Source organism: Pistacia vera, unplaced genomic scaffold, assembly GCF_008641045.1.
Source record: "Pistacia vera cultivar Batoury unplaced genomic scaffold, PisVer_v2 Contig399, whole genome shotgun sequence".
Taxonomy (NCBI): Eukaryota; Viridiplantae; Streptophyta; class Magnoliopsida; order Sapindales; family Anacardiaceae; genus Pistacia; species Pistacia vera.
The window spans coordinates 94,673-110,028 of NW_022196222.1; the positions used below are offsets into that span (position 1 = coordinate 94,673).

A 15,356-nucleotide genomic window follows, 5' to 3' on the forward strand; every position below is an offset into this window, starting at 1 on the left:
AATCAATTACCATAATGCCTTCATTTTTATCGCATTCTCCATGAAATTCTATTCTTTTCACTCCCCACATTTTCAACTAATTATGAGTGAAAAGACCATTTTACCCCGAATGAAATTTTAAGGCATTTTCTTCACATTTGTTCAAGATAACTTTAACAAAATTCAACTAAGGGTATTAGGGCATAAGTAAAGCTACGTACCTCGATGTGGGCATTACAATTCTCCCCCCCCCCCCCCCCCCCCCTTTACAAGAATTTCATCGAAATTCAAACGAACAGCTCAGGATGGCGGTTCCGCATATCTTGCTCTACCTCCCATGTTGCATGTTGCTTCTTCTACTTATGATTCCTCCATATGACTTTTACAAGTGGAATACTTTTGTTTCGGAGATCTTTAATCTTTCTGTCTAAGATCTTTACTGGTTGCTCCTCATAAACGAGATTCTCTTCTAAGTCCACTTCTTTTACTTTTAGTATATGGGAGGGATCACTGACATATCTGCGGAGCATCGAAACATGGAACACATTGTGCACCTTGTCCATATTAGGTGGTAGTGCCAGCTTATAAGCCCCATTTCCAACTCGTTGCAACACTTCAAAGGGGCCAATGTATCTAGGTGCTAACTTTCCTTTACTGCCAAAACGTATTACCTGCTTATAGGGGGAAACTTTAATAAACATTTTATCACCCACTGCAAATTCCACAACTTTTCTCTTTAAATGTGCATAGCTCTTTTGTCTATCTTGAGCTTGCTTCATTCTACGTCGGATCAACTGGATATCTTCTATCATTTTCTGTGTTATCTCTAGCCCAAGAGCTGTATGTAACTCATCTTTCTCTCCTACCTCATCCCAATGCAATGGAGGTCTACATCGCCTACCATACAAGGCTTCATAAGGAGTCATCTTAAATGTAGACTGATAACTGTTATTATAGGCAAACTCCACCCATGGTAACATCTCTTGCCAAATCATACTAAAATCCATAGAGCATGCCGTCAACATATCCTCAAGTATCTGATTTGTTCTCTCAGTCTAGCTATCTGTCTGAGGGTGGTATGCTGTACTAAATGCTAATCTGGTACCCAAGTTGTACTAAATGCTTATATGGTACCCAAGTTTCTCTATAGACCGGTCCAAAAAGCCGAAAAAAATTTGGAATCTCTATCTAACACTATAGTCTTGGGCACTGTAACACCTCCTCTTTACTACTATTCTTATAATACATACTATGTAAATTATAGATATGCATAGCGTATGAAAGATAATGGGCTCAAATTTTTTCTTTACTCATAAAAACATAATTCTTTACAAATACAAAATACTATGTATTAGAACTTTCTACTTAATACAAAACATCATAGCTGGTGGACAGTGGTGCCAATACTCTTCGCTCCTCGATGTCCATCCGATCGCTGCTCCTATTTCTTGCAAAACAGGGAAGAACAATGGGGTGAGCACAACAAGGCTCAGTAAGTAACTCCTCTACTACCTGTCCTCGCAACTCACTTTTTGGTTCTTCCTTACTCTATAGTTCTTCTATTTCTAATTCTCACTGTTTTTCTCTTTCTTTCTAATACTTTTATTCTCCTTTAACTCTGTTCTGCTCTTTTTATTCTTTCTTTCTCTCTGTTCTTATTCTCTTTTCTCCTTCTCTTATTCTTACTCACCATGAAGGAAAATCATGGTTCTCTCTTATTCTTATCATACTCACCACGAAGGAAAATCATGGTTCTCTCTCTTATTCTCGTCATACTCACCATGAAGGAAAATCATGGTGCCTGCCTGTATGAGCTGTACATGCAATTATATACTCTCTAGTCTTACTACCTCAAACTCTCTCATTCTTTCTCATACTCTCTCTTTCTATCTCATTCTTTCTCATACTCTCTCTTTCTATCTCATTCTTTCTCAAGCCTTCTCAAGCTTTCTCATTCTTTAATTCTCTCTATTATCTCATAATTCATTTCTACTAACTCGCTCGTTGATTGTCACGGCCCCATCTTACCAGAGGCACGGCCAAGACTTCTCCCACTTTATGTGACTTCTACTGATTCTCTTTCTGTCTCTCTTTCTCATAACTCTTTTCTGTTAACTTCTGTTGTAGGTCACAGCCCTATCTTACCGGAGGCACGGCTGGGTGGAGATCACAAAGCACCAACCCACTCTTCGTAACCCTACTCATTGTCTCTCTTTATTCTTTCTCATGTTTGCTCATTCTTCCTCACTTGCGTGTCATGGCCTCATCTTACCGGAGGCACGGCTGGGTGGATATCACAAAGCATCAACCCACTCTTCGTGACTTCTACTCATTCTGTGTCAATCGGACTCGGTCATGCATGGATTCGGAACGCTTGGCCACGTGAGTGTATTCTCTCTCTCTGAATGTCATGGCCCCATCTTATTGGAGGCTTAGCTGGAACCTCATGTTCCACTCTTCGTGACGGTCACGACTCCATCTTACCGGAGGCACGACTGGGGATCACAAAGCACCCACTCTCGTGACTTTACTCATCACTCACGGGTTCCCCATCGCACAACCTACTCTATTCTCTTCTTTTGCTCTTAGAGTAGTTTATTAAAAAAGATCTCTACTCTTGCCCAAGCTAATACTCATCTCTTTCTCAAGCTAGTACTCATAGTATAGCTTAACTCTTAGAGTAGTTTATTCACAAAGATCTCTACTCTTTCTCAAGCTATTACTCATAGTGTAGCTTATACTCAAAATTCTCTACTCTTTCTCAAGCTATTTCTCAATGCATAACCAATGCATATGGATGGCCCATGCTCATTAATGCACTCAAGAAATGCCAACATGTAATGTTGCAAGAATTAAGGTTCTCTACTCACACTCATGCTTCTCTTAGGCATTTCATCAAACAACTCATGTGCATACAAAAACTCTTCTCTAACTACAACTCTACTTCTCTTTTTAACCATCCAAAATGGAAGGAAACTCTCTTCTATGGACATGGTTCCTATCATAGAAGAACACTCCCAAAATATCTACTCAATCTCTTCCAACTTCATCTCAAACTCATCACATCAACACTTCCCATAAAGGAAATATCCAACAAACATAACATGAATACTCTTCTTAATTCAATTTCTCAACACATAGACATATATCTCAACTCAATTTCTCAACAAGTATACATGCATAAAGAAATCTCTACTCAAGCATTTCTTAAACTTTAGCTTGAGTTGGATTTACTTACCTCATACTTGAGTAGTCTCCACTAAAGCTCTCTACTCTTGTTGGACCTTAGCTTTCCCTTATTTCCTAAGCATAAACTTAGTAAGAACTTAACCCTTACATAAATAAAACTCATATCTAGAGTAGGGATTCTTACCTCTTCTTACTTAGGATCAATTCTTTGTCAAATTCCAACTCAAAACTCTCAAAAATCCCTTGGAAGATTGAGTGAGGAATTGAGAGAAAATGAGGGATGAAGAGGCGGTGGAAATGGGTGAAATGAAGGGGTTTAGAGAACTAAACCCTTATTAGCTCATATAATATACACTCTTTCCCATTTTGCCCTTACTCTTTCTTGAAATTTCCACCTTTATCCTTTAATTCTTTACAAACTCACCCCCATTTTACACTATTCTCCATGAAATTTCCTTGCATTTTACTCCCCACTTTTCCTACTAATTAGGGGTAAAATGGTCATTTTGCCCTTAGGAAAGAATTCTCTAGAAAACTAAAACAAAACTCAGCCGGCCCTTCACCGCGGCGATGGATTCTCTGTCGCCCCGATGAAGAATTACATAATCGACATTGCAAATTCAGAGCCGATGTCGCCGTGGCGAAGCTTCTTCCTCGCCCCGACGAAGGCTGCAACTCCAAAATCCGCCAAGTCTTAATCAATTCCAGGGTAAACACTCAACCAAACCCAAAACATAAACTCAACCAAGGGCCAACCAAACAACATGAACAATATACAAACTCATTTAGGAGCAATTCAGTAACCCTTTAGGCCATATCATAAACAATGGCTACGTATCTCAAGTGGGGTGTTAGAGGCACACCATGGAGTCTGACTATCTCCCTAACATAGATCTGGGCCAACTGATCTAAGGTAGTGTGTTATCCTTTACTGGAAGAAAATGGGCTAATTTCGTTAATCTATCTACTATCACCCATATCGCATTATACCTCTTTTGAACTCTTGGAAAGCCTGTGATAAAATCCATTGATATACTTTGCCATTTCCATTTAGGAATGTTGAGTGGCTGAAGCAAACCTAATGGTCTTTGGTGTTCTGCTTTCACCTGTTGACAAACTAAACACTTAGTCACATAATCTCCAATATCTCTCTTCATACCTGGCCACCAATAACTTTTCTTTAAATCTTGATACATCTTGGTTCCTCTAGGATGAGCAGTCTATGGTGTATCATGAGCCTCTGCAAGAATCTTTCTCTTCAACTCAGCATCTTGGGTAATGCATATACGATTTCGGAAATGGAGGACACTATCTAACAGGTGGAATTCTGATATCTTGCCCTCAATCACTTGTTGACTTATTTTCTGACACCAATTATCAGTAACTTGTTTTTCTTTAATCTCTTCCAGCAAAGTAGGCTAAATGTCTAACCTGGCAAGCCTTCCCGGTATCACCTCTATCTAGTCCTTTATCAACTCTCCCAATAATTCTTTCTGTCTTGTGAGTTGAGACAAGTAGGCCTTTCTACTCAAGGCATCAACTACTACATTGGCTTTTCCAGGTTGATACTTAATTTCACAATCATAGTCCTTTACCAGCTCTAACCATCTCCTTTGCCTCATATTTAGCTCTCTTTAGGGTGAAGAAGTACTTCAAGGTCTTATGATTCGTATAAATGTTACTCTTTGCTCTAAACAAATAATGTCTCCATATTTTTAGTACAAAAACAACAGCAGCCAACTCTAGGTCATACGTAGGGTATCTCGTCTCATACTCTTTTAACTCACGAGAAGCATAGGCTATTACTTTACCTAACTACATCAATACTGCACCAAGTCCCTAAAATGAAGCATATATATAAATGTCATAATCTACACCCTCCTATGGTAACACAAGAATAGGAGCTGTGGTCAATCTTCTTTTTAAATCCTGAAAACTTTCTTCACAGGCATTCAACCATATGAAAGGAGTCCTCTGTTTGGTGAGAGCTGTAAGTGGCTTAGCCAACTGAGCAAACCCTGCTACAAACCGCCTATAGTAGCCTGCCAGCCCCAGGAAACTTCTAACTTCCTTTACTGTCTTCGGCTGTTGCCACTCCAGAATCTCTTTTACCTTACTTGGATCCACTGATATACCCTCATTTGAGACAGTATGACCCAGGAAGATAACTTGATCTAGCCAAAACTCAGACTTAGAAAATTTGGCAAATAGCTTCTTATCTGGCAATCGCTGTAGCACAAATCTTAGGTGTTCTTCATACTCCTCTTTTGTCTTAGAATAAACCAGGATATCATCAATAAACACGACTATGAATTGATCAAGACAATCCTAAAACACTCGGTTCATTAAGTCCATAAAGACTGCTGGGGCATTGGTTAACCCAAAAGGCATCACCGCAAACTCATAATGCCCATATCTGGTCCGAAAAGCAATCTTGGCAATATCTTGCTTTGCAACCCTTACTTGGTGATAACCCAACCTCAAATCAATCTTTGAAAACACGACTGCTCCTTTCAGCTGATCAAACAAATCATCTATGCGAGGTAATGGGTATTTATTCTTCACTGTCACTTTATTTAACTCTCTGTAATCTATACACATCCGTAAAGATCCATCTTTCTTCTTCACAAATAAAATTGGAGCACCCTAAGGAGAATGACTAGGTCAAATAAAACCCTTGTCTAAGAGTTCCTAAAACTGCTTTTTCAATTCTTGAAGCTCAGTTAGGGCCATCCGGTAAGGGGCTTTAAATATTGGTGCTGTCCCTGGTGCCAGTTCAATATTGAATTCTACTTCTCTTTCTGGAGGTAAACCCGACAAATGTTCCGAAAATACATCTGAAAACTCCCAGACTACTGGCACATTCTGAATCTCTAGTTGTGGGACATCACTACTGTGCACTACATGAGCAATATACCCCGAGCACCATTTTCTTAGCATATTTCTGGCCTTTACACTGCTAATTAACATACTAAACTAGTGACCCTCGCCAAAACTAAACTTATCACCATCATCAAGATTAAATCTTGCTTTCTTCTTCCGACAATCAATCTCTGCTCCAAATCTCCCAAGGAAATCCATGCCAAAAATAACGTCAAAATCGGGCATATCAAACACTATCAAATCCACTGGCAACTCCTTTCTATGGATCACTACTGACTCCCCTAGAAGCATCTCTTGAGTTACTACACTAACACCATCTGGTAACTCTATCTTAATGGGACAGTCCATTATAATAGGTTTCAAACCTAATCTCTCTAAAAACCCATTTGTAATAAATGAATGTGTGGCTTTAGAATCAATTAATGCATAAAGGGGAACTAAGTGAAGTAATAACTGACCGGTAACTGCGGATGGGCTAGCTTCAGCTTCACTCTGAGCTACTGTAAACACTCGAGCATTGATACCTCTAGGTGTCTACGCTGTGAGTGTAGAAGGGGCTTTACAATCTCTCATCATATGCCTTGGCTGCCAGCATTTATAGCATACATTTCGACCCAAATCTTTAAGATAGACCCCATAATGATTTCTTCCACAATTCTAGCTCTAGGGAACTTCAACAGCTCTCGGCCTTTTATTCTACCAATCTCACCTGTTCTTCTTGGGTTGAAATTTTTTCTTATTTCTCACCTTTCTATTAGTGGGGATATTAGCTCTATCTCTCTACGGAGCAGGAGGTGGAACACTAGGGGCTACTGCTAATGGAGTTGCTAGGGTTAGCTTATTCACAAATATTTATGCCCGTAAGGCTCGTTCCAAAGCTTCACTATATGTTTAAAGGGGCTGGGCACCGGTCATCACATCTTGGGCTAATTCTGGTTTCAGCCCATGTACAAACTTATCCCTTCTCAATTCTGGTGTACTCACTATACCTAGCGCAAACCTTGCCAGGGAATTAAATTTCACTGAATATTCTTTCACTGAGCTAGTTCCCTGTTGCAAACTGACAAACTCCTAAATCTTTTCATGAACTCGATCAACGACTCTATATTCTGCCTCAAACAATCTTCTAAAATCTCCCCTGGTCATCAAGGCTATATCATGGGTATCCTCCATCAATTCCCACCATATACGAGCATCACCCCTAAACAAAAAGCTTGCATACTGAATCTTCTCCCGGTCTGTTATAGGGAAAAGTGCCATTGTATGCTCCACTAATCTAAACCACTCGTCTGCCACTATTGGGTCTGCCGTACCTCTAAATTCTTACGGCTGGTGTTGACTAGGCAACCCATATATCAACTCAATATGATTCTGCACTATCGGGGGTACCGACCTCTCTCTCTCTTTTCTAGGGGTCTGTACAATAACTGGGGTCTCAACTCTCTCCAGTACAGAGCCTCCTCGATTCTCTACCAAGACTTGTTGTATAATATTATGGATCCTCACTTCATCGCGAACAGGGGGAGTAGATTCTGAAGGGTTGGAAGGTTCACCCGTATTCATTTCCTTTTTACTGCTTGCTCGAGTTCTACGTCTCATCTACATAACACCCACACTTTTAGTCAACTCAATTAACTCATCTACTATAAGTAAGGAAAGAAATAACTTATAGCGGTTGGCTACGGAACATCAATGCGGCGAGAGAGGCACACTGTCAAATCCCAAAACCTTTGCCCTGATACCAAAAAATGTAATACTGTCTCTCTGTAGCTAGTATACTCATAAAATAATAGTAAAACTCACTAGATATATATAAGAAAATATATATGTAGATGAGTATAAAATAATGGGCCCGTATCTAATTTTTCTTTATATACAAATCTTTACATAATATAATATAGTCACAAAACAACAACTCGACAGTGTTGTTAAACCCTTTCGCTCCTTGATATTCCAAGTGACCGCATCTCACCTACTACCTACAAAAACATTGAAAACAATGGGATGAGCACTAATTGCTCAGTAAGTAAACCCGCTATGCTACCCTTCTCTCTCCGTTGCTTAAATTTTGAATTTCTTTCCTTACATCACACTTCTATATTCTTCTTTGTTCTTTCTCTATTCTTTCTCTATTCTTTCTCTATTTTTTCTCTGTTCTTTCTCAATTTCTAATTTCTCACTACTCATGATAATAAGCATGGTATCATGCATAAGTATGATGCAAATGCACAAATGCATAGAAAGTGCATTTTCTTTTCTATTTTTCTTATTCTATTTTCTGTTTCTTTTCTTTTCTAGTCTTTCTTTCTTTCTATTCTTTCTTTCTTTTCTATTCTTTCTTTTCTTTTCTATTCTTTCTTTCTTTCTATTCTTTCTATTCTTTCTATTCTTTCTTTTCTTTCTATTCTTTCTTTCTTTCTATTCTTTCTTTTCTTTTCTTTCTTTCTATTCTTTCTTTCTTTCTGATCGGACTCGGTCGAGGCATGGATTTGGAACCCTAGCCGTGTGAGTGTATTCTCTAATTATGGGTACAGTCCTCATCCACATGCACTTCTAACGGACTGTACAATTCCTCTTTCTGAATTCTAAGGCTGCTCACTAAAGGCGACATGCATGTGGGGCCATGTCACTCACGGGTTCCCCATCACAACAACCTTCTCTTCTTTTATCTTTTTACAATTCTTTAAATAAAAATTCAGATTTGAACTTCTTTAATATTCTCATTTGTTTCTATTTGCTCTTTAATGTTCTTTAATGCTTTTTAATACTCTTATGAGTATGTATGCATGTAGATGGGCTCATGCTTGTAATTCTTTCTAAATTCACATGTTTAGATGCAACAATGAAATATGGAATGTAAACATCTCTACCATCGACAAACTCATCTCAAGATAACAAATAATCATACTCATACATGCACTTTTCTTTGACATTTCATCAAACAATTTATGAGCACACACAAGCTCCAAATTGGCTGCACTTCTACTTATCTTCTAAGCCACCAAAATTTGGAACAAAATTCTCCAAGATTAACGCCAAACCTGTCCAGGATTTACACTCCATAAATTCTACTCCAATTCTTCCGTAATTCATCCAAACTCTCATCAAACATCATGTACACAAACACTACTTCTCATGGATAAATTCTAACCATCATTCAACATCCATTCCATCAACAATTCTTCATATAAAAACACATATGTGCATAAAAGAAATTCTCTATACAATATGGTTCCAATCATAACTAGGGTTGGATTTACTTACCTTAGATGTCAGCAATCCAACACTTTACTAGTCTTTTTTTATCAAACTCTCTTTCTCTTAAATCCTATGAAAAAAAATCATAAGAATTCAACACTTTAAAAATTAAAACTCATATCTTAGTGCAAGGATCTTACCTAAGGATGCTTGCGATTGAAATTCCGCTAAAAATAACCCAAAATCTATGAATTTCCCTTGAAAAAGAATTGAAGAAATTGAGAGAATTTAGGGATGAAGATGGCGGGAAAAAGGAGAAGAAATGGCTTGGGTTTCATTCTTCAACTCTTGATATAACAAAATATTATTTATAATTTCCTATTTTACCCTTGCACTTTCTATAAAATTCTATCTATGTCCCTTAGTCAGTTACCATAATGCTTTCATTTTTATTGCATTCTCCATGAAATTCTCTCTTTTCACTCTCCACATTTTCAACTAATTATGAGTGAAAAGACCATTTTATCCCTAATGAAATTTTAGGCATTTTCTTCACATTTGTTCAAGATAACTTTAACAAAATTCAACTAAGGGTATTAGGGCATAAGTAAAGCTATGTACCTCGATGTCGGCATTACACGCACTCTCTTCAATGGCACAAAATCTATCTCTGCCTCTTCTCCTCCCAAACCCACAACCCATATGTAATAACTCTCTCTAGCTAGTATACTTTGGGAAAATATATTATGAAATCACTAAATATGTTATAGAAAACATATATGTACATAAGTATAAGATAGTGGGCCTAAAAATAGCATTACTTTTATATACAAATCTCTACATCAAGTACCATAGTCACAAAAATAAATGCAAAATCTAGTCAGACAGTGTTGCCTTTCTCCTCTGCTACTTGACATCCGATCTGACTGTATCTCATCTACTACCTGCAAAAATAGTGAAATCAATGGGGTGAGCACTAATTGCTCAGTAAGTAAACCCACAATACTTCTATTCTTTCTTTTTTACTCAGATCCTGAAATTTATTTCCTTACACCAAACTTCTCAATTCTTCTCTGCCCTTTATAAGATTCTAGTTTCTCACTTACCGATATGTAAGCACAAATAGGGAAACTAAATTAGGATAGCAGAAATGGCATGATGCATATGCACAAATGCATAAACTTTTTCTATGCATTGCATTTTCTTTTCTGTTTTCTTTCTTTTTCTGTTTCTTTTCTTCTTTTCTATTTCTCTTGCTTGTCAATTCTTTCTTTCATTCTTTTCTATTCTTTTCTTTTCTTTTCTATTCTTTTCTTTTCTATTCTTTTCTTTCTTTTATTTTCTATTTTTTCTTTTCTTTTCTATTCTTGTTTGCTAATCGCACTCGATTGAGGCATGGCTTTGGAACCCTGGCCGTGTGAGTGGGTACAATCCTCATCTACATGCACTTCTAACGAACTGTACAAATTATTCTCTCTTATTCTAGGGCCGCTCACTAAAGGCGGCGTGCATGTAGGTATGCTCTGCTGGGTACAGTCCTCATCCACATGCACTTCTAATGGATTGTACAAATTCTTCTTTCTTATTATGAGGCCACTCACTAAAGGCAACGTGCATGTGGGCTATTCTTCTTCTCTTTCACTCATGGGTTCCTCATCGCAACAACCTTCTCTTCTCTTATCTTTTTATATTTCTTTAAATAAAATTTCAGATTTGAACTTCTTTAATTATATTCTTTAGAAGATGATTCTACAATTTATTTCTTTTCTTTCTTTCTCTTTATTCTTTAATGTTCTCATACATGTGTATATGCATGGAAATATGCTCATTCTTTGATATTCTTTCTAAATGCAAATGTGAGAATGTGAGAATGCATTATGGCATATAAAGATATCATTAGGGAACTAGTATTCTCTACCAACAATATTCCCATACTTGAAATCAATCATAGATTATTAGACTAAAAATAAACTAATAAATTGGAAGCACTTTTAAGGTAGTCATTCTGCACAGGTCATATTCAAGGAGGCATATCTCGAGTTATACATATCAGATTGCTATGATCTTGATCTCATTTTAAATCTTAGAGAAAGGACTACAACTTTTATGTTTAGGTCTCAGCCTAGTTCGATATGTAAGATGCTTAAAAATCACTCAGAATGCCACGAATTTGACAGGGCAACCATGGTAACATGTTTTCTCTTAGGATTTTCATCAAACAATTCATATGCACATGCAAATACTAAGTTGGCTACACTTCCACATCTTTCTCAAGCCACCAAAATAGGAGTAAGAACTCCCTAAAGCCAACAATCAACCTAGCTGAAATTCATCCAAAATTCCATTAGCTCAACACATACAAATACATCAATTCTCATCACATATTAATAAATCAATTCTCATCTCATACTAATAAATCAATTCTCTACACATACTAATGTATCAATTTTTCATCACATACTACTAATTCACTTCCCATCATATACTAATAAATTACTTCTCATGGTCATGAAATTCACATATCAAACAACCTCAATTTTCAATCCATAATTTCTCATCATCCAAACACACATACAACATAAAATAAATTTCTCTACACAACTTGTGATTAAATCAAGGCTAAAGTTGGATTTATTTACCTTGAATTTAAGCAACTCCAACACTATAATCTCTCTTTGGTAGAATTCCCTTTCCTCTTAAACCCTAAACATATGCAACCATAACAAATCAAAACTTTAAAATTTAATCGCACTTCTTGGTGCAAGAATCTTACCTTTGGATGCTTAGGATTGAAAATCTATCAAAATCTAGCCAAAATCTTATGAATATCAAAATCTAGCCAAAATCTTATGAATTTCCTTGGAAATTTAGTGAAGAAATTTGAGAGAATTTGGGTAGAGAAATGGCATGAATGGAAGGGTACAGTGGCTAAGGTTTCTCTTGAATTCTTATTACATAATAATATATGTATATTAGTTTCCCATTTTACCCTTGCACTTTCTAAAAATTTCATCTATGTCCCTTAGTCAATTACAAGAATGCCCTCATTTTTATTATCTTCTCCATGTTTTCTATTTCTTTTCTCTCCCCACTCTTTCATCTAAATATGAGTGAAATGACCATTTTACCCCTAATAACATTTTAAAGAATATTTTTCACACTTGTTTAACATAGCTTTAACAAAATTCAACTAAGGGTATTAGGGCATGAATAAAGCTATGTACTTTGATGTGGGCATTACACCATAAAGCCTCTATTTCTTAACCAAAACCAATACAATCCTCAATCCACAACGCCCTTTTCACCACAATAATAAACAACTTCACCAAAAAAACCCCTCGCACACTTCTTCACTACCCTTTAACTCTACATCTTCTATACCCAAAAACAGAACCCGAATTGGGAAGTCATGTGACGTTAACTATGGGAAACCCTGGTCAAGCCACTGCTTCTTTAGTAAAGGTCAGCGGGCTTTCCAACCTTTAATTGATGAATCATTTGATGTGAAAAAAATTGATAGTGTTTTGTTACAGTTATTTGAGTCTTATCGGGAAAACCCAGATGTAACGATTAATACTTTGAGTTTTGATATGTTGGGTATTGTTAAGGGTTTAGGGTTTGACAAGAAATGTGACTTGGCGTTGAGTGTGTTTGAGTGGTTTAGGAGTCGTAAAGATTGTGAGTTAGTCTTGAATGGTCGTGTTATAGCTGTAATTATTAGTATGTTAGGGAAAAAAGGTAAAGTTTCGACTGTGGCTTCATTGTAGAATAGTTTGCATAAAGATGGGATTGATATTGATGTTTATGCTTATACTTCATTGATAAGTGCTTATGCTAGCAATGGGATGTATAGGGAGGCTGTGATGATGTTCAAAAAGATAGAGGAGGAGGGGTGTAAACCTACTTTGATAACTTACAAAGTGATTTGAATGTGTATGGGGAAATGGGTATGCCCTGGAATAAGATTATGACTCTAGTAGAAGGAATGAAGAATGCCGGAGTTGCCCCAGATTCTGATACTTATAATACGCTTATAAGTTGTTGTCGGCAGGGTTCTTTGCATGAAAAAGCAGCTTGGGTTTTTGAGGAAATGAAATTAGTAGGTTTTAGTCCAGATAAGGTTACTTATAATGCCTTGTTGGATGTTTATGGGAGTTCTAGGTGACCTAAAGAAGCCATGGAGGTATTAAGGGAGATGGAGGTTAATGGTTGTTCACCCAGTATTGTGACTCACATTTCATTGATATTAGCTTATACCAAAGTTAGTTTGATGGAAGAGGCAATGGAGCTTAAAAACCACATGGTGGAAATAGGGATTAAGCCTAATGTTTTTACTTACACCACCCTCTTATCTGGGTTTGAAAAAGTCGAGAAGGATGAGTCCATAATGAAGGTTTTCAAGGAGATGAGAAGTGCAGGGTGCAAGCCAGATATTTTTACTTTTAATGCTTTGATTAAGATGCATGGAAACAGGGGAAAGTTTGTTGAGATGATGAAGGTTTTTGATGAGATCAAGACAAGCAATTCTAACCTCAACATTGTTACATGGAACACACTTCTGGCAGTATTTGGGCAGAAGGGGATGAACTCAAAAATGTCATATGTGTTCGAGGAGATGAAGAGGGTAGGGTTCATTACTGAGAGGGACACCTTCAACACCCTAATTGGTGCATGCAGTCGTTGTGGTTCTTTTGATCAAGCCATGGCTATTTATAAGAGAATGCTGGAAGCTGGGGTTACACTGGATCTTTCCACCTACAATATTGTTTTGGCAGCATTGGCTCGGGGAGGGATGTGGGAATAGTCTAAGAAAATGCTTGCTAAAACGAAGGATGGTTGGTGTAAACCCAATGAGCTGACATACTGTTTTTTGCTTCATGCTTATGCCAATGGCAAAGAGATTGAACAGATGCTTACTCTTGCAGAAGAGATATTCTCTAGTCTAATTGAACCTCATGTTGTGCTCTTAAAGACCCTTGTTTTTGTTAACAGTAAACATGACCTCCTTATAGAAACAGAGCATGCCCTCTTTGAGTTGGAGAAAAAAGGATTTTCCCTTGACATAACCACTTTAAATGCCATGATTTCGATTTATGGCAGGAGGTAGATGGTACCAAAACAAATGAGATCTTGAACTTCATGAATGAGAGTGGGTCCACTCCTAGCTTGACAACCTACAATAGCTTGATGTATATGTTCTGAAAATTTTGAGAAGTCCTAAGAGATGTTAAGGGAAATTTCGGAGAAAGGATTGAAACCTGATATAATATCATATAATACTGTCATTTATGCCTATTTTAGAAATGGTAGGATGAAAGAGGCTTTAAGGATATTTTTGAAAATGAGAGATTCTGGCCTTGTTCCAAATGTAATCACCTACAATACCTTCATTTCAAGTTATGCAGCTAATTCATCGTTTGTGAAGGCTATTGATATGGTTCGATAAATGATCAAGCAAGGATGTAAACCAAACCAGGACACATGTAATTATTTGCACTCGATTATGTTGTTTTCCCTGGAGCCATATTGTTGGTCTATATATATGGCCAATCGAGAACCTTGTATAGACGAGATAAAAGATGAAGAGGAGGGAGGAATATGAATTAACTTCATATTATGTACAATCAACCTATGTGCCAATGAAATCTAATTTGATATGATACCTTTTGTTGACCTGTGTTTCTATGCAAATTTTGTGATAAAATTATCACAAAATAATAGTATTGATAGGTTCTACATGTGGTGTAATATGGCATGACTAAAATCATATTATCAAATTTTATGTTAAATTCACCATAATACTTTAGAAGTCAAAAAGGAAAATTCATTTATTTGCTAGATGAGCGGGGGATTTGTGTGAGGGCACTCTTATTTTAGAATTTAGAGCAATTTTTTTTTATACATAAATTTTGATACACATATAACAACATTCAAAGACATATATACAGTAACATCCAAAATATTATACAATCCAATAGATAATATATATATGTCTTCCAACAATCAACTCTGGATTTGGTAAGTTCTGACTACCTAGATTGTGCAAAAGCTATAGTCAAGTAAGTTATGATGACATAATAGAACTAAACCTTCCAGAAATGTGTCGG

At 36.9% G+C, this 15,356-nt stretch overlaps 2 protein-coding genes across 2 annotated transcripts in view; both read left to right on the top strand.

Annotated features, from left to right (window-relative positions):
• The window catches only part of LOC116141430 (pentatricopeptide repeat-containing protein At2g18940, chloroplastic-like), a 40,995-nt gene extending 27,817 nt beyond the window's left edge, over positions 1-13,178 (top strand). Inside the window, exons 3-5 of the mRNA XM_031426938.1 lie at positions 12,641-12,711; positions 12,783-12,959; positions 13,017-13,178. Of these exons, the coding sequence (XP_031282798.1) occupies positions 12,641-12,711; positions 12,783-12,959; positions 13,017-13,178 (410 nt within the window). The remainder of the gene's footprint in view (positions 1-12,640; positions 12,712-12,782; positions 12,960-13,016) is intronic.
• LOC116141437 (pentatricopeptide repeat-containing protein At5g02860-like) lies at positions 12,592-14,839 on the top strand. Its single transcript, XM_031426943.1, has one exon. It carries the CDS (start codon positions 13,427-13,429, stop codon positions 14,051-14,053), a length of 627 nt encoding a protein of 208 aa, XP_031282803.1. The 5' UTR covers positions 12,592-13,426; the 3' UTR covers positions 14,054-14,839.
• The last annotated feature ends 517 nt before the right edge of the window (positions 14,840-15,356 follow it).